Genomic DNA, 25,334 nt, shown 5'->3' with positions numbered 1-25,334 from the left:
AAACACACAGAAGTGAGCGAGGAGAGAATTTGAGAAATTGGTTCTAGAGAAATGAAAGCATGGATTAGGAGTCAGTGGCAGATGGTAGAAGCACAAACAGGCATTTTTATGGAGATGGAAAAATGTGCAGCTTGAAATGCTATTCTGCAAAATGATACTTTGTTTCAATTAAAATAATTATAAACACTAACAAATGTTATGCACATAGATGAAATTATAGTGGTTTTATTATTCATAATAACTACTAATCCAACATTTTTTCCTGTGGCATTCCTGTTACGACTTTGACATTAAAATACATGGGCATTACCAGTTGTGTTTTCTCACTGATTTTCCGCATCAAAGAGTTTTTGTTTACCTATAAATCCCAGCTGCGAGAATTCTAGAACCATCCAGTCTTCAGAAGAAAGCTGAAGTGCAAAGTTTTTCATGGTGCTGAAGTAATGATCTTTGGCAACTATGTCGTCTTCAAGCTGTAGGGAGGCACAAAATAAAATTATAGATACATAGATACTAGGAGCAGGAGTAGGCCATTCGGCCCCTCGAGCCTGCTCCGCCATTTAACGAGATCATGGCTGATCATCCAAATTCAGTACCCTGTCCCTGCTTTCTCCCCATATCCCTTTAGCCTTAAGAAATATATCTAACGCCTTCTTCAATAGATTTAATGAATTGGCCTCTACTGCCTTCTGTGGTAGAGAATTCCACAAGTTCACCACTCTCTGGGTGAAGAAATTCCTCCTCATCTCTGTCCTAAATGGCTTACCCCTTATCCTTAGACTGTGGCCCCTGGTTCTGGACTCCCCCGCCATCGGGAACATCCTTCCTGCATCTAGTCTGTCTAGTCCTGTTAGAATTTTATAAGTTTCAATGAGATCCCCTCTCATTCTTCTACACTCCAGTGAATATAAGCCTAATTGCCCAAAGCTCAGAATTCATCATGCCTTAAAATAAATTTAGAGGGCACGGAAAAAAACCAGGGACAAAGTCAGGCAAAAGCATGAGTTTTGCGATAATGCATTAATAAGCCTGCAGTGAATAAACCTTTAATGGTTTATTCACACATTATAAAAAAGCTTCAGTAGAAATATTTAAAAACTTATATTTTAGTATGACCAGAAGGCAGAAAGACCGTGAATAAGGGGTGCATGAGCAGCTTGGAGGAGACAAAACTTGCTATTAGGGAAATGATAGAGAATAAGAGGAGCTAGAGCAGGTTGGGTGGGTGCAAAACTTACCAGGGCTTTCAAGATGATCCACTGTCCTATATTAACAGATTAGCGCTATGCATCTATACACAAGTTGACAACAGATAATGGTTCAGCCTTTACTTTAACAGATCTGCCTTTTATGGAGAAGGTCATTGTATTGATTACATAGGGTATACAGCACAGAAACAGGCCATTCGGCCCAACCAGTCCATGTCCGTGTTTGTGCTCCACTCGAGCCTCCCCTGATCCTTCCTCAACTACCTATCAGCATAACCCTCTATTCCCTTCTCCCTCGTATGCTTATCTACACTATTTGCCTCAACCACTCCCTGTGGTAGTGAGTTACACATTCTCACCACTCTTTGGGTAAAGAAGTTTCTCCTGAATTCCCTATTGGATTTCTTGCTGACTCTCTTATATTGATGGCCTCTAGTTTTGCTCTTACCCACAAGTGGAAACACTTGTTCTGTGTCTACTCTATCAAAACCGTTCATAATTTTTAAAGCCCTCTATTATTAGGTCGCCCCTCACAGCCTTCTTTTTTCGAGAGGAAAAAAACGAGACCCAGCCTGTTCATCGTTTCCCCGATAGGTATAACCTTGCAGTTCTGGTATCATCCTTGTAAATCTTCTCTGCACCCTCTCCAGTGCCTCTATATCCTTTTTATAATATGCCGACCATAACGGCACACAGTACTCCAAGTGTGGTCTAAACAAGGTTCGGTACAAGTTTAGCATAACTTCCCTACTTTTTAATTCTATCCCTTTAGAAATAAAGCCTAGTGCTTTTTTTTAATGGCCTTTGAGAGAACACGTAGCAATTGTTTACCTGCAGAACATGTCAGCATTACAATGCAATCAGCATTACATTGCAATTAGACTAATTGATGAGGCCAGGCCTGGAAGTCTGCTATGAATGAATTGCAGTCACCTTGACATCTAGTGCTTAACATTTTTTTTACTTTTTAAAAAAAAACTCTGAATCAATGGCCATTGATTAGGATGTGATCACGAAGCTTGGATGCACTGCTGTGTACATGTACTCTGCTGTCCTGATAAAAATTGCTATACTGTTTAGTCAGAGCATCGGCAGGCATTTCAGCGGCAGCAGCGGGGTTATAAAAGGCCCCCAGAGACCAGGTAGGCCTCACAGCGTCGGCGGGAATTTCAGCGGCAGCAGCGGGGCTATAAAAGGCTCCCAGAGACCAGGTAGGCCTCACAGCGTCGGCGGGAATTTCAGCGGCAGCAGCGGGGCTATAAAAGGCTCCCAGAGACCAGGTAGGCCTCACAGCGTACTAATCTCCAATCTCACAGAGGGGGAGAGAAATAAAAAGTAATCGAAGTGTGACATCACCAGAAAGCAGGTAAGTGATTGGTTGGTGAGTATTGCTCTCTTTTTAAACTTTAACTCTGTGGTTTATAGTTTCTAAAATCTCTGTGGTGTAGCGGGGACTGTTTGTAAACCAGGACCCTTAAATATATCATTTAACTGTAGTGAAATTGGTGGGATTGATTTGATTTAATTGCAATTAACTAAAGGGTAAGTCATGGCAGGACAGCCCAGTGCTGTGGTATGCTCCTCCTGCGATATGTGGGAACTCAGGGACACTTCCTGTGTCCCTGACAACCATGTGTGCAGGAAGTGTGTCCAGCTGCAGCTACTGGCAGACTGCATTGCGGCGCTGGAGCTGCGATTGGATTCATACTAGACCATTCGCAATGCTGAGGACGTCGTGAATAGCACGTTTGATCAGTTGGTCACACCGCAGGCAAAGGTTGGACAGGCAGAAAGGGAATGGGTGACCAGAGAGTACTAGTCCCCTGTGGACATCCCCCTCTCAAACAGATACACCACTTTGAGTACTGTTGGGGGGGGGGGGGGGGGTGGCTTATCAGAGGAAGGCAGCAGCAGCCGCCAACTTCCTGGCACCAGGGGTGGTTCTACTGCACAGGACGGGAGGAAAAAAGAGGGGTAGAGCTATAGTAATAGGGGATTCTATTGTAAGGGGAATAGATAGGCGTTTCTGCAGCCGCAAATGAGACTCCAGGATGGTGTGTTGCCTCCCTGGTGCAAGGGTCAAGGATGTCTCGGAGCAGCTGCAGAGCATTCTGGAGGGGGAGGGTGAACAGCCAGTTATCATGGTGCATATAGGTACCAACGATATAGGTAAAAAACAGGATGAGGTCCTAAAAGCTGAATATAGGGAGTTAGGAGGTAAATTAAAAAATAGCACCTCAAAAGGTAGTAATTTCAGGATTGCTACCAGTGCCACATGCTAGTCAGTAGAAATAGAAGGATATTTCAGATGAATACGTGGCCAGAGGAATGGTGCAAGGGAGAGGGATTCAAATTCCTGGGACATTGGAACTGGTTTTGGGGCAGGTGGGACCAGTTCAAACCGGACGGTTTGCACCTGGGCAGGGCCGGGACCGATGTCCTAGGGGGAGTGTTTGCTAGTGCTCTGGGGGAGGGTTTAAACTAAAATGGCAGGGGGTTGGGAACCTGAGCAGAGGGACAGAGGACAGGGAAACAAGGATAAAAGAAAAAAAGATAGGAAGGAGAAAAACAAAAGTGGCAGTCAGAGAAATCAACGGTTTAAATCAAACATGGCCACAGTAAATAATAATTCTAATAGGTCTAAGAGTGTTAAAAAAACAAGCCTGAAGGCTTCGTGTCTTAATGCGAGGAGCATTCGTAATAAGGTGGATGAATTAACTGCGCAAATAGAGGTAAACGATTATGATTTGATTGGGATTACGGAAACATGGCTCCAGGGTGGCCAAGACTGGGAACTCAACATCCAGGAAAGATAGGCAAAAAGGAAAGGGAGGTGGGGTAGCATTAGTGTTAGGGGGATTAAATACGTGGGGTTACAGGGATAGGGTGGGATATGTGTTGGTGTAGGGGTTCCGGGGATTGGGAGGGATATGTGTCGGTGCAGGCTCGATGGGCCGAAGTGGCCTCTATCTGTACTGTGAGGTTTCTGTGATTTCTGTGATTGCTGGTTAAAGAAGGGATTAACACAATTGTAAGGAAGGATATTAGCTCTGATGATGTGGAATCTGTATGAGTAGAACTGAGAAATACCAAGGGGCAGAAAACGCTAGTGGGAGTGGTATATAGACCTCCAAACAGTAATGCGAAGGTTGGGGATGGCATTAAAAGGGAAATTAGAGAAGCGTGCAATAAGGGCACAGCAGTCATCATGGGTGGCTTTAATCTACATATAAATTGGGCTAAACAAATTAGTAACAATATTGTGGAGGAGGAATTCCTGGAGTGTTTACAGGATGGTTTCCTGGACCAATATGTCGAGGAACCAACCAGAGATCAGGCCATCTTAGACTGGGTATTATGTAATGAGAAAGGATTAATTGACAATCTTGTTGTACGAGGCCCTTTGGGTCGGAGCGATCATAATATGATAAAATTCTTCATTAAGATGGAGAATGAAGTTGTTGACTCAGAGACTAGGGTCCTGAATTTAAATAAAGGAAACTATGATGGTCTGAGGCGCGAGTTGGGTAGGATTGATTGGGGAATGTCACTCAAAGGGTTGACGGTGGGTAGGCAATGACAAACATTCAAAGACCACATGGATGAACTACAGAATTTGTTCATCCTAGTTTGGCATAAAAATAAAACAAAAAAGGTGACTCAACCATGGCTAACAAGGGAAATTAGGGATAGCATAAGATCCAAGGAGAGGACATATAAATTGGCCAGAAAAAGCAGTAAACCTGAGGATTGGGAGCAGTTTAGGATTCAGCAAAGGAGGACAAAGGGATTAATTAAGAACGGGAAAATAGAATACGAGTGTAAGCTTGCAGGGAACATAAAAACTGACTGTAAAAGCTTTTATAGATAGGTGAAGAGAAAAAGATTGGTGAAGTCAAACGTAGGTCCCTTGCAGTCAGAATCAGGGGAATTTATAATGGGGGACAAAGAAATGGCAGACCAATTAAATACATATTTTGGTTCTGTCTTCACAAAGGAGGACACAAATAACCTCCCAGAGATGTCGGGGAACATAGGGTCTGACGAAAGGGAGGAACTGAAAGAAATCAGTATTTGTAGGGAAATGGTGTTAAGGAAATTGATGGGATTGAAGGCCGATAAATCCCCAGGGCCTGATAATCTACATCCTAGGGTACTTAAGGAAGTGGCCCTAGAAATAGTAGATGCATTGCTGATCATCTTCCAACATTTGGTGGAATCTGGAACAGTACCCATGGATTGGAGGGTAGCTAATGTTACCCCACTATTCAAAAAAGGTGGTAGAGAGAAAACGGGGAATTACAGACCAGTAAGCCAGACATCGATAGTGGGGAAAATGCTAGAGTCCATTATAAAAGATGTAATAGCAGAGCACTTGGAAAACAGTGACAGGATCGGACAAAGTCAACATGGATTTACAAAGGGTAAATCGTGCTTGACTAATCTACTGGAATTTTTTTAAGGATGTAACTGGTAAAATAGGTAAGGGAGAACCAGTGGATGTGGTGTATTTGGACTTTCAGAAGGCTTTCGATAAGGTCCCGCATAAGAGATTAGCGTGTAAAGTTAAGGCACATGGGATTGGGGGCAAGGTACTGACTTGGATAGAGAACTGGTTGGCAGACAGAAAGCAGAGTTGGAATAAACGGGTCTTTTTCCCAAGTGGCAGGCAGTAACTAGTGGGGAGCACAGGGGTCGGTCCTTGGACCCCAGCTATTCACAATATATACTAATGATCTAGACAAGGGAACTAGATATAATATCTCCAAATTTGCAGACGACACAAAGCTGGGTGGGCGTGTGTGCTGTGAGGAGGATGTCGAGAAACTCCAGGATGATTTGGACAGGTTGGGTGATTGGGTAGAAGCATGGCAGATGCAATATAACATGGATAAATGTGAGGTTATCCACTGGTGTCAAAAACAGGAAGGCAGATTATTATCTGAATGGCAATAGACTGGGAGAAGGGGAAGTACAACGAGACCTGGGTGTCCTTGTGCACCAGTCGCTGAAGGTAAGCATGCAGGTGCAGCAGGCGGTTAAGGCGGCAAATGGTATGTTGGCCTACGTAGCGAGAGGGTTTGAGTACAGGAACAAGGAGTTCTTGCCGCAGTTGTACAGGGCCTTGGTGAGACCACATCTTGAGTATTGTGTGCAGTTTTGGTCGCCTTATCTGAGGAAGGATGTTCTTGCCATGGAAGGAGTTCAGCGAAGATTTACCAGGCTGATACCTGGGATGGCAGGAATGACATATGAGGAGAGATTGGATCGATTGGGCTTGTACTCGCTGGAGTTTAGAAGAATGAGAGGGGATCTCATCGAAACTTATAAAATTCTAACAGGACTAGACAAACTAGATGCTGGAAGGATGTTCCCAATGGTCGGGGAGTCCAGAACCAGGGGTCACAGTCTAAGGATAAGGGGTAGGCCATTTAGGACAGAAATGAGGAGGAATTTCTTCACCCAGCGAGTGGTGAACCTGTGGAATTCTCTACCACAGAAGGCAGTAGAGGCCAATTCATTAAATATATTCAAGAAGGAGTTGGATATATTTTTCAAGGCTAAAGGGATCAAGGGGTATGGGGAGAAAGCAGGGACCGGGTACTGAATTTGGATGATCAGCCATGATCGCACTGAATGGCGGAGCAGGCTCGAGGGGCCGAATGGCCTACTCCTGCTCCTATCTTCTATGTTTCTAATATTCGTGGATCTCTCTCGGTTTCATTCATGGCAAGTCAGGATGGATTGCTTTAAAATACCATGCAACACACAGAGGGAAATTTGAACTCCCTCGCCTGGTGGAAATGGGGTGGTTGCAGAGTTAAAATGGAGGAGGTAGACTTACCACCCCATTCCCGATCGACCACCATTTGCCACAGGACCTTCTGCCGGATGACCAAGATACCACCCAAATCAGGCAGGAGCCTCATTAATCATTCAAATCGGGGTCCTATGACAAACATAGGGGGCCAAATTCATTATCGCCCCATTTGGGGGCAGTAATTTTTGAAAGCTGGGAAACTTAGCACCAGGCGCTAATGAGTCCCAGCTTTCACGAAATTGGGTTTAGCACTCCAGGAAGGAAGTGGAGCACTAAATCAAGCGCTCCATTTCCTTCCTGGAGCGCTGAAGGACGCAGGCGGGGCGGTAGTGGTGCAGCGCTGCACAATGTCCCGTGCCACGCTGCCGCGTTCCGAGGCTCCTTCCCTCCCTTAAAAGGGATGGGCCATCACTGCAGGCTCTGCATTGGGACCAGTGAGCTGGTCCCCGACGCCGGCCGCGATCCGGCTCGATCAGCCCCAAGCACTCTAGCAGAGTGTCGGGCTGAACGATCGCGACCCAGGAGAAGTAAAAAAAAAATTGAGCAATAACATTTCAGAAATTTATGTACTTACCTCAGCAACCTCCCCTTTAACTTCCGCCCCTGAAGCGCCCGGCCTCCCGATCAACGCCTCCTGCAGCCATCGGTGTCACTGCCCAGCGATGCTGCAGGGAGCGGAACCGAAGTTCGGGGCAATGGAGCCATGTGCACGGCAATGACGCCATGATCTCCGGGCGAAGGAGATCATGGAACGAAGTCTTACCGCCACCGTAAACCTCTCCGAATTTCGCATGAGACGTTCACCTCACTGCGCCAATCATTAGCGCCCCGTTATTGTCCCCCCCCGGAGGCGGTAACGGGAGGCACGAAGGAGGCCAATTTCTAGCCAATAGGGTCTTGATGACATTTTAGCGCCTGTCGGGCGGAGTGTCTGCCTTGGACGCACTGCTCAGTAAAACTTGGTGGATACGAGGCCCTTCAAGTAAGTGCCAAAACTAATTTTTTTATTTTTTATTTTATTTTTTTTAAAATAATTTTTATTTATTTATTTATTTTTTTATTTTTTTGAGGCCAGAGGAGCAAGAGTGCTCCTTCAGGTACCTTCTTCTTAGGCAGTCCCTCGGAACCGAGGATGACTTGCTTCCACATTAAAAATGAGTTCGCAGGTGACGGATTAGTCCAATGCAGGACCTAGGTCACAGGTGGGGCAGACAGTGGTTGAAGGGGTGGGTGGGTGGGGTGCTTGGGTTGACGTGCGCGCCTTGCGCTGCCTGCGCTTGGCTTCTGCTTGCTCCCGGCGAAGAGACTCCTTCAGGTACACAAAAATAATGTGGGCTATTGTCGACCTGGTCTCTAACCACCCCCACCCCACCAACCTATCGTACCTTCCCCACACCACCGCCCCGCCCCTACTTATTTCCTGGCCGCATTGGCTCCCAGGTCGCCTTATATTGTGCCAGCCGAGAGCTGGTGAGCTTCATCGGGCCACCCGCTTGCCACGTATGTTAATGAGGCCCAGTCTCAAAAATGGGCTGGGCCTCACACTGCTATCAGAAACTACCACATAATGGCCCATATTTTCCCAATCGGAGGCTTCCTGTGTGCGGAGGCCTCCGATCTGGAAAAAAAAAAAATCTATGCCCTTACCGGAGGGCTCGGAGGTCCGGCCATTTCTGCTCCTGGGCCTCTGCTCTACGAAATGCGCAGGGCTCAGGTATCCCAGTGGCGCATGCGGCTCGCAAGCGTCCCTGGGATCACGTGGGCCATTGGGGAACCAATGAAAGAAGGGAATCTCCCTTCATACTTTTGACAGCTCAGACCTGTCAAATATATGAATGGAGAGCACTCCAAAAGCATCAAAACAATTTTTTTTTTTTTTTAAAATCACGTTTTTAAAATTAGTTAAAATTACATTAAATGAATTATTTTAAACAAAGAGAATTCTTGACAGATCGGAAGTGCCGGTTTTCAGCGCATGCCTGAAACCGGCACTTGAGGTCCCCATCGGAAAATACGGGCCAATATATTATGTATTGAGAGGAATGCTTATGTCTCGATAGTCCTCATTACAATTTGGCCATGATCCCAATACATTTTCCTCACATTCACTTCAAAAGGCAGTTTCTAGTGGCAAGCCCACACCGTCGCTCATCTGAAGCTTAACCTCAGGCATTTAGTATATGGAAAATATAATGTGCCCCAGGGACAACAATCTTCCCTCTTTATTGTTCATAGGGTGTAATTTGTCCCTGTGCTTCACGGCATGCATATAGCCATATTCACCAGGATCTATCTCCCAGTCATTGTTGTCAGGTCTGACATTCTCCTTCCTAGTGCTCCTAGATTCTGGATCATCCCCCCTTCCTAGTGCTTCCAGATATTAGGGACCCAGACATCCGTCAATGCTCCCAGAGTCCACACCCAACATCACAACTCATTACAGAAGCAAAACAATCTTTTAAAAAAATGCCAATTACTTAACATATGGTGCTTTTGGCCGTCAGCCAAAACTGAAAAGTACTTTACAACATTCGCTGATCAAACAATTAAACTCGAGTGAGCCAAGCTTTTGTCTACTTCAGCACATTTAGATTTTGTTGCCTTAAAAGGGACACGGCTCTACCATAGTAGAATATACTGAGCAAATTACATCAAAACTACTGTCCTTACAAAAACAGCACATCATCCAACTTGCTGTGAGCAACACTACAGGGAAATGTTTAACATATGCACGCTCAGACACAACCATGAAGAGGTGCACTTTGAAGAGGGTGCCAGGTGCTTGTGTGGCTGTCTTTATTTCGGAGTTACAGTAGGAGTGAGTGTAAAATAGAGGATGGGTTACTCCTGAACATTAACTAGTTGCTAAACCTCATTAGTTTCCAGGAGTCACGCAATCAGCAACATGCATTTGTTCAAGTCACGGTGACCATTAAAAAGCAGAAGGACGGTTAACTTTCATCGCACAATTTTACAGCGAGTTTTCAAAAAAAGTTTGAAAAATTTCTTGCAATTTGAATCATTTTATAGTTATTATACTCAATGGCCTGATCTTAGAGCAGAGCAATTGCTGTTTAGCCACCAGTCATCTCATAACTGTCGGTATTTTACACTTCCATTCTTCAAACTCGCACATTGCTGTACAAAAGTACCTCAAGCATATTGACACAAGGACCTGACTTCAACTCAGACTGTCACCATGCACAACTATGGTATTCCCAGTGATAGATACAAATAAGGTAGGCCCACCATATATTTAATTTTTCTTTATTTAAAGGTCTTCAACTGATTTTTAGATCATTATTTAGTCACTGCATAAACATAATTCCACATGGGCTGTGGTGCAGTATGACACTTAAAACAAGTGGAGCCAACCAACATTAGCAAATACTAAACTTTGGTACCCTGGAAACACTCATCAGTCAACATTTGTGGAGAGAACAGAAAAGTTGACATTTCAGGTGTGAACTGACGAAGGGTCCACATGAAACATTACTTGCCTTTTCCCCTCACAGATGCCGCCATACCTGCCGAGTACTTCCTGCATTTTCTGTTTTTATTTCAGATTACCAGCGTCCGCAGTATTTTGCTTTTTGCCTTAATCATTTCATTTTGTACGCTGATGTAAAACAGGATTTTGAGACAAAGTAAAGCAGAAATGATTTGGGGTTTTTGCTTGCTCACTAGGACACCATCTGGGAGTCCTGATCAATGGTCAACAGAAAGCTCTAATTCGCTTCTCACGATGTGGTCTCCTCTACATTGGGGAGACCAAACTCAGATTGGGTGACTGCTTTGCGGAACACCTCCGCTCAGTCCGTAAAGGTGACCCCGAGCTTCCGGTCGCCTGTCATTTTAATTCAACGCTCCATTCCCACTCGGACCTCTCCGTCCTCAGCCTCTTGCACTGTTCCAACGAAGCTCAAGGAACAGCACTTTACAGCCTTCTGGACTCAACATCAAGTTCAACAATTTCACACCATAACCTCGGCCCCTATTTTTTTTTTCTCTCACACATGGCAGCTGTTGATGGTTCTGCCATTGCCATTTACACTTCATCTAGAGTCATCTTTTGTTTCTTAACTTGTCCAATTACCATCTCCTTTTGCCTTGCACCATCATTCCTTTTGCCTTTTAATCTCTCCTGCCTTCCATCCTATCAGACCTTCCCTTTTGTTATTTCCTCTCCTCCCCCTTTCCCTACACTAGAACATAGAAACATGGAAAAATAAAAGTAGGCCGTTCGACCCTTCGAGCCTGCTCCACCATTCAATATGATCATGGCTGATCCTCTATCTCAATACCATATTCCTGCTCCCTCCCCATACCCCTTGATGCCTTTTGTTTCTAGAAATCTATCTATCTCCTTCTTAAATATTCAGTGACTTGGCCTCCACAGCCCTCTGGGGCAGAAAATTCCAAAGATTCACCACCCTCTGAGTGAAGAAATTCCTCATCTCAGTCCTAAATGGCTGACCCCTTATTCTGAAACTGTGACCCCCTGGTTCTAGACTCCCCAGCCAGGGGAAACATCCTCCCTGCATCTACCCTGTCAAGCCCTGTAAGAATTTTGTACATTTCAATGAGATCACCTCTCATTCTTCTAAACTCTCGAGAATATAGGCCTAGTCTACTCAATCTCTCCTCATAGGACAATCCCCCCAACCCAGGAACCAGTCTGGTGAACCTTCGTTGCACTCCCTCTATGGCAAGTACATCCTTCCTTAGGTAAGGAGACCAAAACTGTACATAATACTCCAGGTGTGGTCTCACCAGGGCCCTATATAATTGCAGTGAGACAACTTTACTCTTATATGCAAATCCTCTTGTAATAAAGGTCAACCTACCATTCGTTTTCCTAATTGCTTGCTGTACCTGCATGTTAACGTTCAGTGATTTGTGTACAAGGTCACCCAGGTCCCTCTGAACACCAACATTTCCCAATCTCTCATCATTTAAAAAAAAAACTCTGCTTTTCTATTTTTCCTACCAACTTCACATTTTTCCACATTATATTCCATTTGCTATGTTCTTGCCCACTCACTTAGCGCAAGAGGCCAGAATTGGAGGAGCTCAGAGATAGGAAGGGGGGAGGCCGCGGAGGGATTTGAAAACAAGAATGAGAATTTTTAAATGGAGGTGTTGCCGGACCGGGAGCCGGTGTAGGTCATATGCAAATGCTTTGATATATGGGCCCAGACTGGTCGCTAAAGGGAAGAGCTGCCCCAAAGGACCAATACGCAAGTCTAAAGATGACACTGGCTTTTTTTCAAGCAGCACTTCATTTACAGTACACATCACCATCTCTGTTCATCGAGGGAACACAGCTAAATGCAGTCCAACAATTGGACAACATCTTATCTTCAGACTCATCTGTGTGTAAATAAGTATTTCATCTATTGCGGAAGGCCTGCTCAGCTCTCCGAGAAAACATGTATGGGATCAACACGGCTTCAAAAATTAAGTAGAAGCTTAAAGTGGATAAAGCAGTGGTTCTGTAATCTCTTCCCTACAGGTGAGAATCTTAAAATGTCTATAGTTGCCATGTCTAAAAACCTTGAAAACTTCCTTTTCCATAGCCTTCGCACCATCCTGCAATCTAATAGGTGACAAAATGCCAGACACTAAGTACCTGCTCATGCTGGCTTGTCAGCATAGTAATCAAGGTTCAGCTGAGTAGTACTGGATACATTTTCAGATTTCTAATGGCAGCTGAAAGTAAATAAATGCTCCGACAAAGAATTGTTCCAACTGTTACAAGGACACATTTGGGGGGGCGGGGGCGTAATAGCCTGGGAGCAGTTTGCTGCACAGAGTCTGGTAGCACAATGTCATTCAGCTAAGCACACGTCTACTTTGAGGCTAAGCTTGTTGAAGCAACAGAGGAGCAAAAAAGGTAAGGAAAGGGGAGGAATTAAAAAAGGAAAGGGAAAATTGTCAACCAGACTACAACAAACTCTGAATTCACCTATACCAAGTGTAGTCATAATGACTGTTACGTAAGAGAATGACTAGGCACTTGGTCTAAGCGTTAAACAAAGCTCAAGTGCCTAGTAGTTTTCTTACGTCAATTTAATCAACTGTTTTACAACATGGAGGTCTAGTTGTGTCCTTCACTAGTTCCTGTTAAGAATGTCCTGCACAAGCTGGGCCCATGCCCGAGTATTTATACTCTCCCTGGACAGCGCCACCCGCTCAGTATTATTTCATAAGTCTTTCTTTCATGAATGACTGATTCATGTCAGACTGCTTGTATATCAGATTAGTGAACCATACGAGAACTTTGAGAAAAGACACCACCTCAACACCCAAGTGATGACCGGATGAATTTCCTGTCCCATTTCCGACAGACAACCAACCAAGCTTGCCGTTAAGATGTTTATAATGATTTGCCTATTACAGTTATAACTGTCATACTAAACACTCAGCTGGCTTACTTCAGTTTGTAGTTTTTGGCCTCCCTAATCATGCAAATGTGAGCTCACCATACCGCAATAGTTTTCAAATTTGTCTTTACTAGTTTTTAAATGTACATAGAATTGCCCAGTGATCAGCTGTACATGCAAATTTTCAATGAAATGTACAATGACTGACAATGATTAATTCGCAAGTGAATATCATTGCAAATCAAGGATACTGCTACCAGCAAAAAAAAGTAAAATATTTCATTACTACACAAAACTGAAGCAGTATGTAATACAGAGAACGGATTTCCTCGAGTGATTCAAAGACTACATTCTAATCTGAGTGTTAAAATTACTGGTGGAAAGTACTCAGAATTTAGGCCATTTTAAACCCTCAATTAGATTGTTACGGTGTAATTGCTCATGGATATCCATTATTCTCTGTTTAAGAAACTCATTCATCTGCCAAACCACAGTAATAAACCTTCCATATTAATTCCAGCATAGATTTCCACCTCCTATAACATCACCTCATCCGTTGTTACCACTGCCCATCTGTTGCTGAAACCCTCATCCAGGCCTTTGTCAGCTCCAGACTAGACTATTCCAAATGATCTCCTGGGCGGTCTCCCATGCTCCACGCTCTACAAGCTTCAGCTACTCCTAAACTCTGGTGCCGATATTCTATCAGGATGCCAAGTCCCGCTCACCCATTACCCCTATTTTCGCTGACCTACATTCCTAGTCCCCCAACGCATCAAATTTAAAATTCTCATCCTTGAATTTAAATCCTTTCATGGGCATCCCCCCCCCCCATTTCTGTAACCTCATCCAACCCTGCAAACCACCCCAAATGCTCCATTTCTCTGTGCATTACCAAATCCTTTCATGGCACCGCTGATGACTGCGTCTTTAGCTACTTAGGCCCCACACTAAGATTCCATCTCTAAATCCCCCCTCTCTTCCTTTAAGACTCTCCTTAAAATCCACCTCTTTAACCAAGCCTTTGCTCACACCTCCTAATGTCTCTTTCTTTGGCTCAGCATCTATTTTTGATTACGCTTCTTGTGAAGTGCCTTGGGACAATTTTCTACATTAAAGGCGCTATATAAATGAAAGTCCCTAAACCTCTCCACCTACCTCTCTCTCTCCTCTAAGACGCTCCTCAAAACCTACCCCTTTGACCTGTCCTAATCTCTCCTTATGTGGTGGTGTCAAATTTTGTCTGAAAAGCTGCTTCACAGGAGCTTAGGATGTATTATGACGTTAAAGGCGCTACATAAATGCAAGTTGTTGTTGCTGCAAGGATAGCGCTTTGTTCAGGGTGAATCTACCTTCTAGACCAACTCCTATCCTGCTTTATGTACCAACTAGCTGAAGTGCCCGGCGGTGCCGAGGCTTTTTCGAGGGCATGTTGTTGGAAGAGAGACAGAGCGCGACTGGGGGGGAAAGAGAGGGAGGGGAGGGAAGGGGGAAGGGACGGCGGCGGGGAAAGGGAGGGCGGGGGGGAAGGGAGGGCGGGGGGGAGGGAGGGCGGGGGGGAGGGAGGGCGGGGGGGAGGGAGGGCGGGGGGGAGGGAGGGCGGGGGGGAGGGCGGGCGGGGGGGAGGGCGGGCGGGGGGGAGGGCGGGGGGGAGGGGAAGGGAGGGCGGGGGGGAGGGGAAGGGAGGGCAGGGGGGAAGGGAAGGGAGGGCAGGGGGGAGGGGGAAGGGAAGGGAGGGCAGGGGGGAAGGGGAGGGGGGGATGGAGGGCGGCGGGCGCCCGGCGCCCCCCCCCCCGCCCAAGGGTCGCGGCCCCCCCCCCCCCCCACCGAGGGTCGCGGCCGCTCCCCCCTCCCCCCGAGGTGAAGACCGCCGATTGCGGCTGTGCGAGACGTCCGGCGGGCCCGGTTGCCAGGGTAACGCTGGACGCTCAGCAAGCCCCGGCAGAGAGAGATGTCTCAGCTCCTGCTGCGCGCGCACCCTAGCGGCGCTGGGCTGAGGCTCGGCCCTCCAGCCTGAGTGGGGCCAGGAGGTGCCTAGCTCGGGCGTGGGTGCGGAGGAGACGCCGAGGCTTCTCGGCCTACCTGGAAAAACGGGGAAAGGTAGGAAAATTAATGAGATTAGATAAGTTAATTACTTTCTAAATCATTTTTTTTTAAAAACAATGTGTGTTTTAAAAGCAACGTTTTTTTTTAAGACGCAGAAAGCGGGAAAAAAGGAAAAGTTTGGAATCAAGATGGCGGCGACTCATCTCAGTTCAGAACGATAAAGCCCGGCCACACGCGCACCGATTGGCCCGGCGGCACACGCCAGCAACCCGGCGTACGATTGGTCGAGCTCGAGCTCACTCTGTCGCTAATGAGCGGAAAGACAGACAGACAGACAGAGACAGAAAGACAGAAGTACCGATTTATATATATAGATACCCAAAAGTGGGTGAAGAAATCCCAGATTTTCATCCATGCCCCACCGAAACCAACAGTCAGGAAACGTGCAATAAACTTCTTGGGACGACTTCCCCCTCCCAGTGGGGAGACACCCTAGTGTCTGCTCAACACACAAAGATTGGAAAATCTGTAGGGGGGGAAATTGGAGCTGCAAACCGGTGCATTACTGCACTGTGGCGATGTGCATCCATGCTCCAACGTGTTGCTCCATCACACCAACAGAAAAGGCCATGACCCAAAACCTATCCTGCATTCCCCCCCAGTAGCTGGACAAAGCAGTGCTGGCACCAGCCTGGGAGAAAATCTCCTATCTTTCGACTGAGGGAGGACATGTGGCATCGGGAAATTGTAAAAGAGGAAAAACAAAGTGACTTTGGAAATCTAATAGTGTAGGTGCAACCACTCCGATAAATACCTGAACATAATAAATCCCCTTTTTTTGAGCGTACATCATAAGGAAGCAATAATCCAAATTCTGTTTTGTTCGCCATCTGAAAAATAGCACACAAACACCTTCTGAATGAACAAACAGGTTTATAAACTGATAAAAGGTTCATTATTGCAACACAACAAAAATCAAATCAAGTGGAAAGAAACACTAGATGGGTTTTTAATACAATAATTTACTTGGTGGATGTGGAAAATCATGTTTGCAGAGTTTCCTCAGAAATCAGCATCCAAGTGAAGTAGTCAAATAGCCCCATCAACCGCAACAATTCCAGAGTGCGTTAGCTAGCAAGGGCAGCAGTTTATTTTCTCTGCTTTTCTATGAATCAGGAGCCATCTTGTTTGTTTCTGCCCAAACAGATCTTTGTTAGAGAAGCTTCCACTCCATTGGCAAACAAACTTAAATACTCTGAAATCAATACAAGGCAAACAGATGTGCTTTAATGGTAATTCTCAAGGTTGGTACAGCCAGAGTATGTCATTCTCTTAATGTTTTGTGGGAGCAATAAATATCAGAGGTACTATCACAAGGCTCTTCTACTAGCACAGCGCCTTGTTACAGCCAAGTGTGGGTCAAAGAATCAGGGCTATGGTGTAATGCCCCATATCAACCAGTACTCACATGGTCCCATGGTGGCAAAGCTTCTCAAATTAGCCCCAATCTTATCTAATTCTACAAAAGAGCCCTAAAAATAAATCTTTCCAAGTATTTTATGCAATTGAAAAGTCACCAAGTTGAAGCGTGAGCATAAGTACTTCACATTCAAAAGTACTCCACTGCAGAATTTCTTTCCTCTTTCAAGTAGTTTAAAGGATCAATTTAACAGAATAAGGTTTCTTCCATTTCATTATAAATATAGGTGTGCCATGTCCAACATTATAACCAGCTCGGTTGGTAGAAACCAAGTTTATGGAGCTCAACTTGGTACCAATACCCATCTGACAGGTTAGCACTAATTTGTATGAATTTTAGTTCCTAAAAAACTGCACAGCAGTCATTATTTATGTCCCTCAGAAAACATACTCCATGATATTATTTCCAGGGTACCATTCTGAACCAATCAAAAATGAATGTTTGATTTCCTTCCCCCCAACCCTCCGGCAAGGGATGGTAGTGGAAGGTGGCTTTAAAAATCTAGAATATGCACCCCAGATAATTGAATACTATTAAACCTTGATTACTAACTAGTGGTGATCTGCTAATTAATTTGAATGTTAAGTTATCTTATTGAGCTCCTTGGCACTACAATGAAGCTACTGTATGAATGCACCTTCATTGGGAACCAAATCTTGTTCTTCTTGAAAAGAAGTTTATCAACTTTAAGTCCATAAAATGAATTTAGAATACAGATTGATCTAAATCTATTACAATCAAATTAGATCAAAATAATACTGAATGACATGCATTTAATTTGTGCAAATATATCCACAAAGCACACATAACAATACCCTTAAAAACTTGATAATTTTCAAGACTCAACCCATTTGAATATTTTTAATTTTTGTTAAGATTGAAAGGGTTAAAAGCAAATCCTCTCAGTGTTTAAAATGCAAAGCAAACAAATTACAAAGGAAAGAGAAAGGGGTTATGTGCGAAATCGCTAAGAGCTGAGGAGAAGCCAGATGGCGATAAAATGTCTGCCCAGCTCAAGGACTTTATACAATGGAGCCTTACAAGAAGATAAGGCATAGCCACCAAGCTACACACAGCTAATGCTGAAGTGTGAGAAAGATTTAATAAACTTAAACTAGTAACATAAAGAAACAAAATGGCTTGCGTAGATTATTAAAGGAACCTCAGCCTAGCAACTATGGTCTGGCAGCCTGTAGAACCAGACGTCATAATCCAGGTGGCAGAGATAAGGAACAGAACAGAATGGGCTCAGTTACAAACGAGCTGTTGATACTGTAACCTATGACCTGCAGCCCAGTATTGCAGACCAAGAAGGGTCACGAGGGCCTAACCGCCAGAATCATTGCAGGGGAGGATTAATTAGCTATTGTATTAAGGGGTTAAATTGAACCCTCTCAGAATTCGGACAGCCGAGGTGACCACTAATTAAGTGATGCCAGCAAAATTAAACTCAGAACAAAGGAGTGGGGTCATGTGAAAGTGAATAAGATAAGAAATATCACAATAAAAATTGACTTACGTAAAGAGGCGAAACTAAACAAAGAACAATGTGAGAAGCTTCAAAAAACCAAGATAACACGCAGTTGTGGGACCAGACAGAATATGTGCGTTTTGCGTAAGCAATAAGGAATATGCTGCTTTAGCTAAAAATTGTAGACACAGCAGAATATAGGGGTCATGGGAATTTGACCTGTAACCAAACTTTACTAATACTGAAAAGAATCCATATGTGATCAGGTGATTATTGTAATACAATGTGATTGGATGTAAATAGAATAAAAAGCTGTACCAACCAAGAGAGAACGAGACGGTGCTCGCACAGACCGCGGGGTCTGAGACGCTTCTCCCAGAGCTCTGATAATAAACTGCATCTTTTTACTTTTACATGGTTTAGATGTGAATTTATTTTCACCACAACAAAGATCATAAGCTTTTTTTTTAAATAAAGAACATAATTCATCATCCAACATTCACTTGCATAACTGGGGACAGCCATAATGTGTCTCTGCTGGTTCAGTCTTAAGTATAGTGCTGGGAATGTCCTTTGGAGAGGACTGGGTGGCATTATATTCTAACAGGACTAGGCAGACTAGATGCAGGAAGGATGTTCCCGATGGCCGGGGAGTCCAGAACCAGGGGTCACAGTCTAAGCGGTAAGCCATTTAGGATAGAGATGAGGAGGAATTTCTTCACCCAGAGAGTGTGAACCTGTGGAATTCTCTACCATTGAAGGCAGTGGAGGCCAATTCATTAAATATATTCAAGAAGGAGTTAGATATATTTCTTAAGGCTAAAGGGATCAAGGGATATGGAGAGAAGGCAGGGACAGGGTACTGAGTTTGGATGATCAGCCATAATCTCATTGAATGGCGGAGCAGGCTCGAGGGGACGAATGGCCTGCTCCTATCTTCTATGTTTCTATGTATTATCAATTGAATTTTATGATCGAAGAAGGTTCCAGCTTTTTCTGTTATGCTTTCTGCACACAAGACAGGTCGAGGTAATTGTACTTCACCCTAGTTCACCTTTTCCCTCTGTGAAAAGTCTGGCCAACCTAATGATGCTGCCATTTGATCGGATAGAAAGCCTTGTGCCACACGTTAATCAAACAAACAGTTTGCCCTGGATACAGTCCCAAGCAGTTAACACCTTGAACGCAACATAATTCGTAACAGTTGGTGGCACAGCTAGTCAAGCACGCTACAAGAACATGATTATTTGCTGTTCTCACTACCAGGATGATGTTTTAATTCCAACTGCCGGTTTAAGAATTAAATCTAGGGAATGAGACTTCCTAATCTCCAAAATTGTGTCCACACCAATACCGAAGTTCAACAGTAAGATAAAGCAATCTCTTGTTTAAAATGGCAAGCAACACCCTTGGTATTTAAAAAGCGATTGCATAACATGAGTAATCGCAAAATCCAAATCTGTTTGCGTAACGCGGGTAATTTAATAATGACCAAATCTGATTTCAACAATTTTTATCAGAAGATTTAATGCAATGAATTCATATCTTAAACCATTTTTAGAAGATGCAAAACTGTTACAATGGCCATACTTTTAAATAAAGCCACACCGCATAGTTATTCATATCAAACATGAAACGGAGAACGTGTTCTAAATACTTTACCCTCCTCCTATGTTTTTTAAAAAAAAAATTCATTGATGGGATGTGGGCGTCACTGGCTAGGCCTGTATTTAGTGCCCATCCCTAATTGCCCTTGAGAAGATGGTGGTGAGCCGCCTTCTTGAACCGCTGCAGTCCATATGGTGTAGGTACGCCTCAGAGCAGCGGCGGCAGGCAGCGAGAGGCGGGACCTGTGGGAGACTCGGCGGCGGCGGCAATAAAAGCGGCAGCGAGGCCAGGAGAGGCCTACCAAACTCCAGTCTGTGAGCTCGGTAGTTGCAGGGAGGTAAAAAGTAATCGGGGTGTGACGTCACCAGGGAGCAGGTAAGTGATTGGTTGGTGAGTATTTCTCTCTTTTCATTACAAGCTTGAATTCTGTGGTGTTAAATTTCTAGGGGCTCTGTTGTGGTGAGGACAGTTGGTAAATAAAGCGCCCTAGAGTATACCTGTAACTGGGGTATTGAATAAATTTTTAGATTAATTAAAGGAGTAAGTCATGGCAGGAGAGCTCAGACCCGTGTTCTGCTCCTCCTGCTCTATGTGGGAAATCAGGGACGCTGCCAGTGTCCCTGGCGACCATGTGTGCGGGAAATGCATCCAGCTGCAGCTACTTGTAGACCGCATTGTGGCGCTCGAGCTGCGGGTGGATGAATTTTGGAGCACACGCGATGCTGAGAGGCTCGTGGATAGCACGTTTAGCGAGTTGTTCACGCCTCAGGGTAGGGCAGCACAGGGGGTGACCATCAGGCGGAGCAACAAAGGCAGGCAGGTAGTGCAGGGAACCCCTGCGGACATCCCCCTTTCAAACAAGTATACCGCTTTGGATACTGTTGAGGGGGATGACTCACCAGGGGAAGGCAGCAGCAGCCAACTTCCTGGCACTGGCGGTGCTCCTGCTGCCCAGGAAGGGGGGAAAAAGAGTGGGAGAGCAATAGTGGTAGGGGATTCTATAGTAAGGGGAACAGATAGGCGTTTCTGTGGCCGTAGACGTGAATCCAGGATGGTTTGTTGCCTCCCTGGTGCCAGGGTCAAGGATGTCACTGAGCGGCTGCAGGGCATTCTGGAGGGGGAGGGTGAACAGCCAGTGGTCGTGGTCCACATTGGTACCAACGACATAGGTAAAAAGAGGGATGAGGTCCTGCAGCAAGAATTTAGGGAGCTAGGTGAAGGATTAAAGAGCAGGACCTCAAGGGTTGTAATCTCTGGATTACTCCCGGTGCCACGTGCTAGTAAGTATAGGAATAGGAAGATAGAACAGATGAATGCGTGGCTAAAGGGATGGTGCAGGGGGGAGGGCTTTAGTTTCCTGGATCACTGGGTCTGCTTCTGGGAAAGGTGGGACTTGTACAAGTCGGACGGTTTACACCTGAACCAGAGGGGAACCAATATCCTTGCGGGGAGGTTTGCTAGCACTGCTGGGGGGGGTTTAAACCAACTTGGCAGGGGGATGGGGTACAGAGTGGAGCTATAGTAGGGGGTGATTTACAGCCAAATACAGAGGGAAAAACAAGTCCGCTGGGAAGGCAAAGCAAATATGTGAAGGCAAAAGAGAATATGGCAGGGCTGGAAGGCATTTATTTTAATGCAAGGAGTCTTGCAAATAAGGTGGATGAACTGAAGTTGTTGTTGAACACATGGGAGTACGATATTGTTGCTATCACGGAGACATGGTTGAGGGAGGGTCAGGACTGGCAGCTCAATATTCCGGGGTATAGAATCTTCAGGCGAGACAGAGGGGGGTGTAAAAGGGGAGGGGGTGTTGCAATATTAATTAAGGAGTCAATTACTGCTGTAAGGAGGGATGATATATTAGCGGGTTCCTCTAATGAGGCCATATGGGTAGAACTTAAAAACAAAAAGGGGGCAAGCACTTTGCTGGGAGTGTACTATAGGCCCCCAAACAGTCAGGGGGAGATAGAGGAACAGATATGTAGGCAAATCTCAGAAAAGTGCGAAAATAATAGGGTAATAATAGTGGGGGATTTCAACTTCCCCAATATAAATTGGGATAGTCAGAGTGTGAAAGGCTTAGAGGGTGCAGAATTCTTAAAGTGCATCCAGGAGAGCTTTTTGAGCCAACATGTAGAAAGTCCTACAAGAGAGGGGGCGGTACTGGACCTAATTCTGGGGAATGTAGCCGGGCAAGTGGTGGAAGTGTCAGTAGGAGAGCATTTTGGCGACAGTGACCACAATTCGGTGAGATTTAAGGTGGTCATGGAAAAAGACAAAGACGGCCCGGAAATAAGGGTTCTAAATTGGGGGAAGGCCGATTTTAATATGATAAGGCAGGATCTGGCCAAATTGGACTGGGAGCAGCTACTTATAGGAAAATCCGCATCAAAACAGTGGGAGACTTTCAGAAGGGAAATAGAGAGAGTACAACGCCAACATGTTCCTGTAAAGGTCAAGGGTGGGACCAACAAGCAAAGGGAACCTTGGATGACAAGGGATATACAAAAATGCATTAGAAATAAAAGGGGGGCTTTTGGCAGTTACAAAAGACTAAAGACGGAAGAAGCCCTAGAGGAGTATAAAAAATGCAGGGGCATACTTAAAAAAGAAATTAGGAGGGCGAGGAGGGGCCATGAAATAACACTGGCGAGCAAAATAAAGGAAAATCCTAAGATGTTTTATAAGTATATTAAGGGCAAGAGGATAACCAGGGAAAGGGTAGGGCCCATTAGGGACCAAAGTGGCAATCTGTGTGTAGAGCCAGATGATGTAGGCGGGGTTTTAAATGAATTTTTTGCATCTGTGTTCACTATGGAGAAAGACGATGCAGACATAGAAATCGGGCAAGGGGGCTGTGACATACTTGAACATATTAGCATCGAGAGGGAGGAGGTGCTAGCGGTTTTAGCAGGCCAAAAAGTGGATAAATCCCCAGGCCCAGACGAGATGTATCCCAGGCTGCTGTGGGAGGCAAAGGAGGAGATTGCAGGGGCTCTGACACAAATTTTCAGAACCTCTCTGGCCACAGGGGATGTACCAGAGGACTGGAGAACAGCTAACGTAGTACCATTATTCAAGAAGGGTAGCAGGGATAAACCAGGGAATTACAGGCCAGTGAGCCTAACATCTGTGGTAGGGAAATTATTGGAAAAAATTCTGAGGGACAAAATTAGTCTCCACTTGGAGAGGCAAGGATTAATCGGGGATAGTCAGCATGGCTTTGTCAAGGGTAAATCATGTCTGACAAATCTGATTGAATTTTTCGAGGGGGTGGATGAGGGAAATGCTGTGGATGTGGTTTACATGGACTTCAGTAAAGCTTTTGACAAAGTCCCGCATAGGAGACTGGTCAAGAAGGTAAGAGCCCATGGGATCCAGGGTGCCTTGGCGCGTTGGATGATAAACTGGCTGAGTGGCAGGAGGCAGAGGGTGATGGTCGAAGGTTGCTTTTGTGACTGGAAGCCTGTGTCCAGTGGGGTACCTCAGGGATCGGTGCTGGGTCCCTTGTTGTTTGTGATCTACATAAATGATTTGGATGAGAATGTAAAAGGTATGATCAGTAAGTTCGCAGATGACACGAAAATTGGTGGGGTGGTAAATTGTGAGGAGGAAAGCCTCAGGCTACAGGACGATATAAATGGGTTGGTCAGATGGGCGGAAAAGTGGCAAATGGAATTTAACCCTGAAAAGTGCGAGGTGATGCATTTTGGACGGACAAATAAGGCAAGGGAATACACAATGAGTGGTAGGACCCTAGGAAGTACAGAGGGTCAGAGGGACCTTGGTGTACATGTACATAGATCCCTGAAGGCAGCGGAACAGGTAGATAAGGTGGTTAAAAAGGCATATGGGATACTTATATTCTATGCCTCGGCTAATGAAGGCAAGAGCAGGGAGGTTATGATGGAGCTGTACAAAACGCTGGTGAGGCCACAGCTGGAGTACTGTGTGCAGTTCTGGTCGCCTCACTATAGGAAGGATGTGATTGCTTTGGAGAGGGTGCAGAGAAGATTCACCAGGATGTTACCTGGGATGGAGCGCCTCAGCTATGAAGAGAGGCTGGACAGGCTGGGGTTGTTTTCCTTGGAGCAAAGAAGGCTGAGGGGGGACCTGATTGAGGTGTACAAAATGATGAGGGGCATAGATAGGGTAGACAAAGAGGAACTTTTCCCCTTAGTAGGGGGGTCAATAACAAGGGGGCATAGATTCAGGGTAAGGGGCAGGAGATTTAGAGGGGATTTGAGGAGGAACTTTTTCACCCAGAGGGTGGTTGGAATGTGGAACTCAATGCCTGAAAGGGTGGTAGAGGCAGGAACCCTCACAACATTCAAGAAGCATTTGGATGAGCACTTGAAATGCCATTGCATACAAGGCTATGGACCAAATGCTGGAAAATGGGATTAGACTGGACAGGGATGGATGGGCGGCGCAGACACGATGGGCCGAAGGGCCTCTTTCTGTGCTGTAAAACTCTATCTATGACAATGCTGTTAGGAAGGGAGTTCCAGGATTTTGGAAATACAACTACTGAGAAAGCAGCCAATTTGCAATTTTCACAAGGATAGGAATGTAAATTGATCGTTAAAATCAGATTTCTTAACACTTTGATTTTACATTTCCCCACAGAACACCCAGATGGTCTAGCTTCTATTACTTGTTTGGAAATGAATTTGGAGAGCTAAAAGCCTGCTCTTGCGTGTTAATTTAGTTCAATTTGATGACAGTGTCTGGAACTGTTCCCCTCCCTCTTCCCCACCCCAAGAGAGAAACTTGTGCAGCTAGTGCCACCCAACACCATACAGCCATTTCACTCCACTCCTGCCTCATGCTGCAGTAGACACACAATAACCCCACCCTTCCAAGGACACTGAAATAGATCAACAGGCACAGATGGAAAAAAAGATCTTAACTAATGACGTGGCAAATATTTAAACAAAAACAGACAAACCTCAAGAAAACATATGGTTCCGTGCACAAAACAAAGGGGAAAAAGCAATGGGGGTTGAAATTGGATAGCATTGGCCTGCCGGCGCGAACTGGGTTCAGGGATTGTTTCCTGCACTGGAATGGGTAGGCCCGAGGCACACTTGATATTGGGCCTAGGCCCTCATTTAAAGTAGACTGGTGAGCTGCAGCCCAATTTCGGGAAAGGGTCCTGAAACAAGCGTTAGGCCTGCTATTTGAATATGTGGCTTTCAGGTGCGGGCCATGGACACCCATACTTCAGCCTTTACCAATATGGCGGGTAGCAGACTTCCAGCGCAAAATGTGCGCCCACCATATTGGATACTTAGGCGCCCGTTTTATGCCT

General features: G+C 45.2%; 1 protein-coding gene across 1 annotated transcript in view; it reads right to left on the bottom strand.

Moving 5' to 3' along the window:
• mgat4a (alpha-1,3-mannosyl-glycoprotein 4-beta-N-acetylglucosaminyltransferase A) overlaps window positions 1-25,334 on the bottom strand; it is a 259,273-nt gene that overhangs the window by 56,799 nt on the left and 177,140 nt on the right. The window contains exons 7-8 of the mRNA XM_085999510.1: window positions 16,276-16,351; window positions 359-473 (exon numbers count right to left, since the gene is read on the bottom strand). Coding sequence (XP_085855636.1) covers window positions 359-473; window positions 16,276-16,351 — 191 coding nt within the window. The remainder of the gene's footprint in view (window positions 1-358; window positions 474-16,275; window positions 16,352-25,334) is intronic.

Source organism: Somniosus microcephalus, chromosome 10 (genome assembly GCF_052327205.1).
Source record: "Somniosus microcephalus isolate GS21.2 chromosome 10, FLI_Smic_1.0, whole genome shotgun sequence".
Lineage (NCBI taxonomy): Eukaryota > Metazoa > Chordata > Chondrichthyes > Squaliformes > Somniosidae > Somniosus > Somniosus microcephalus.
Note: the sequence above shows the minus strand (reverse complement) of the source record. Positions and strands in the feature narration are given on the sequence as shown.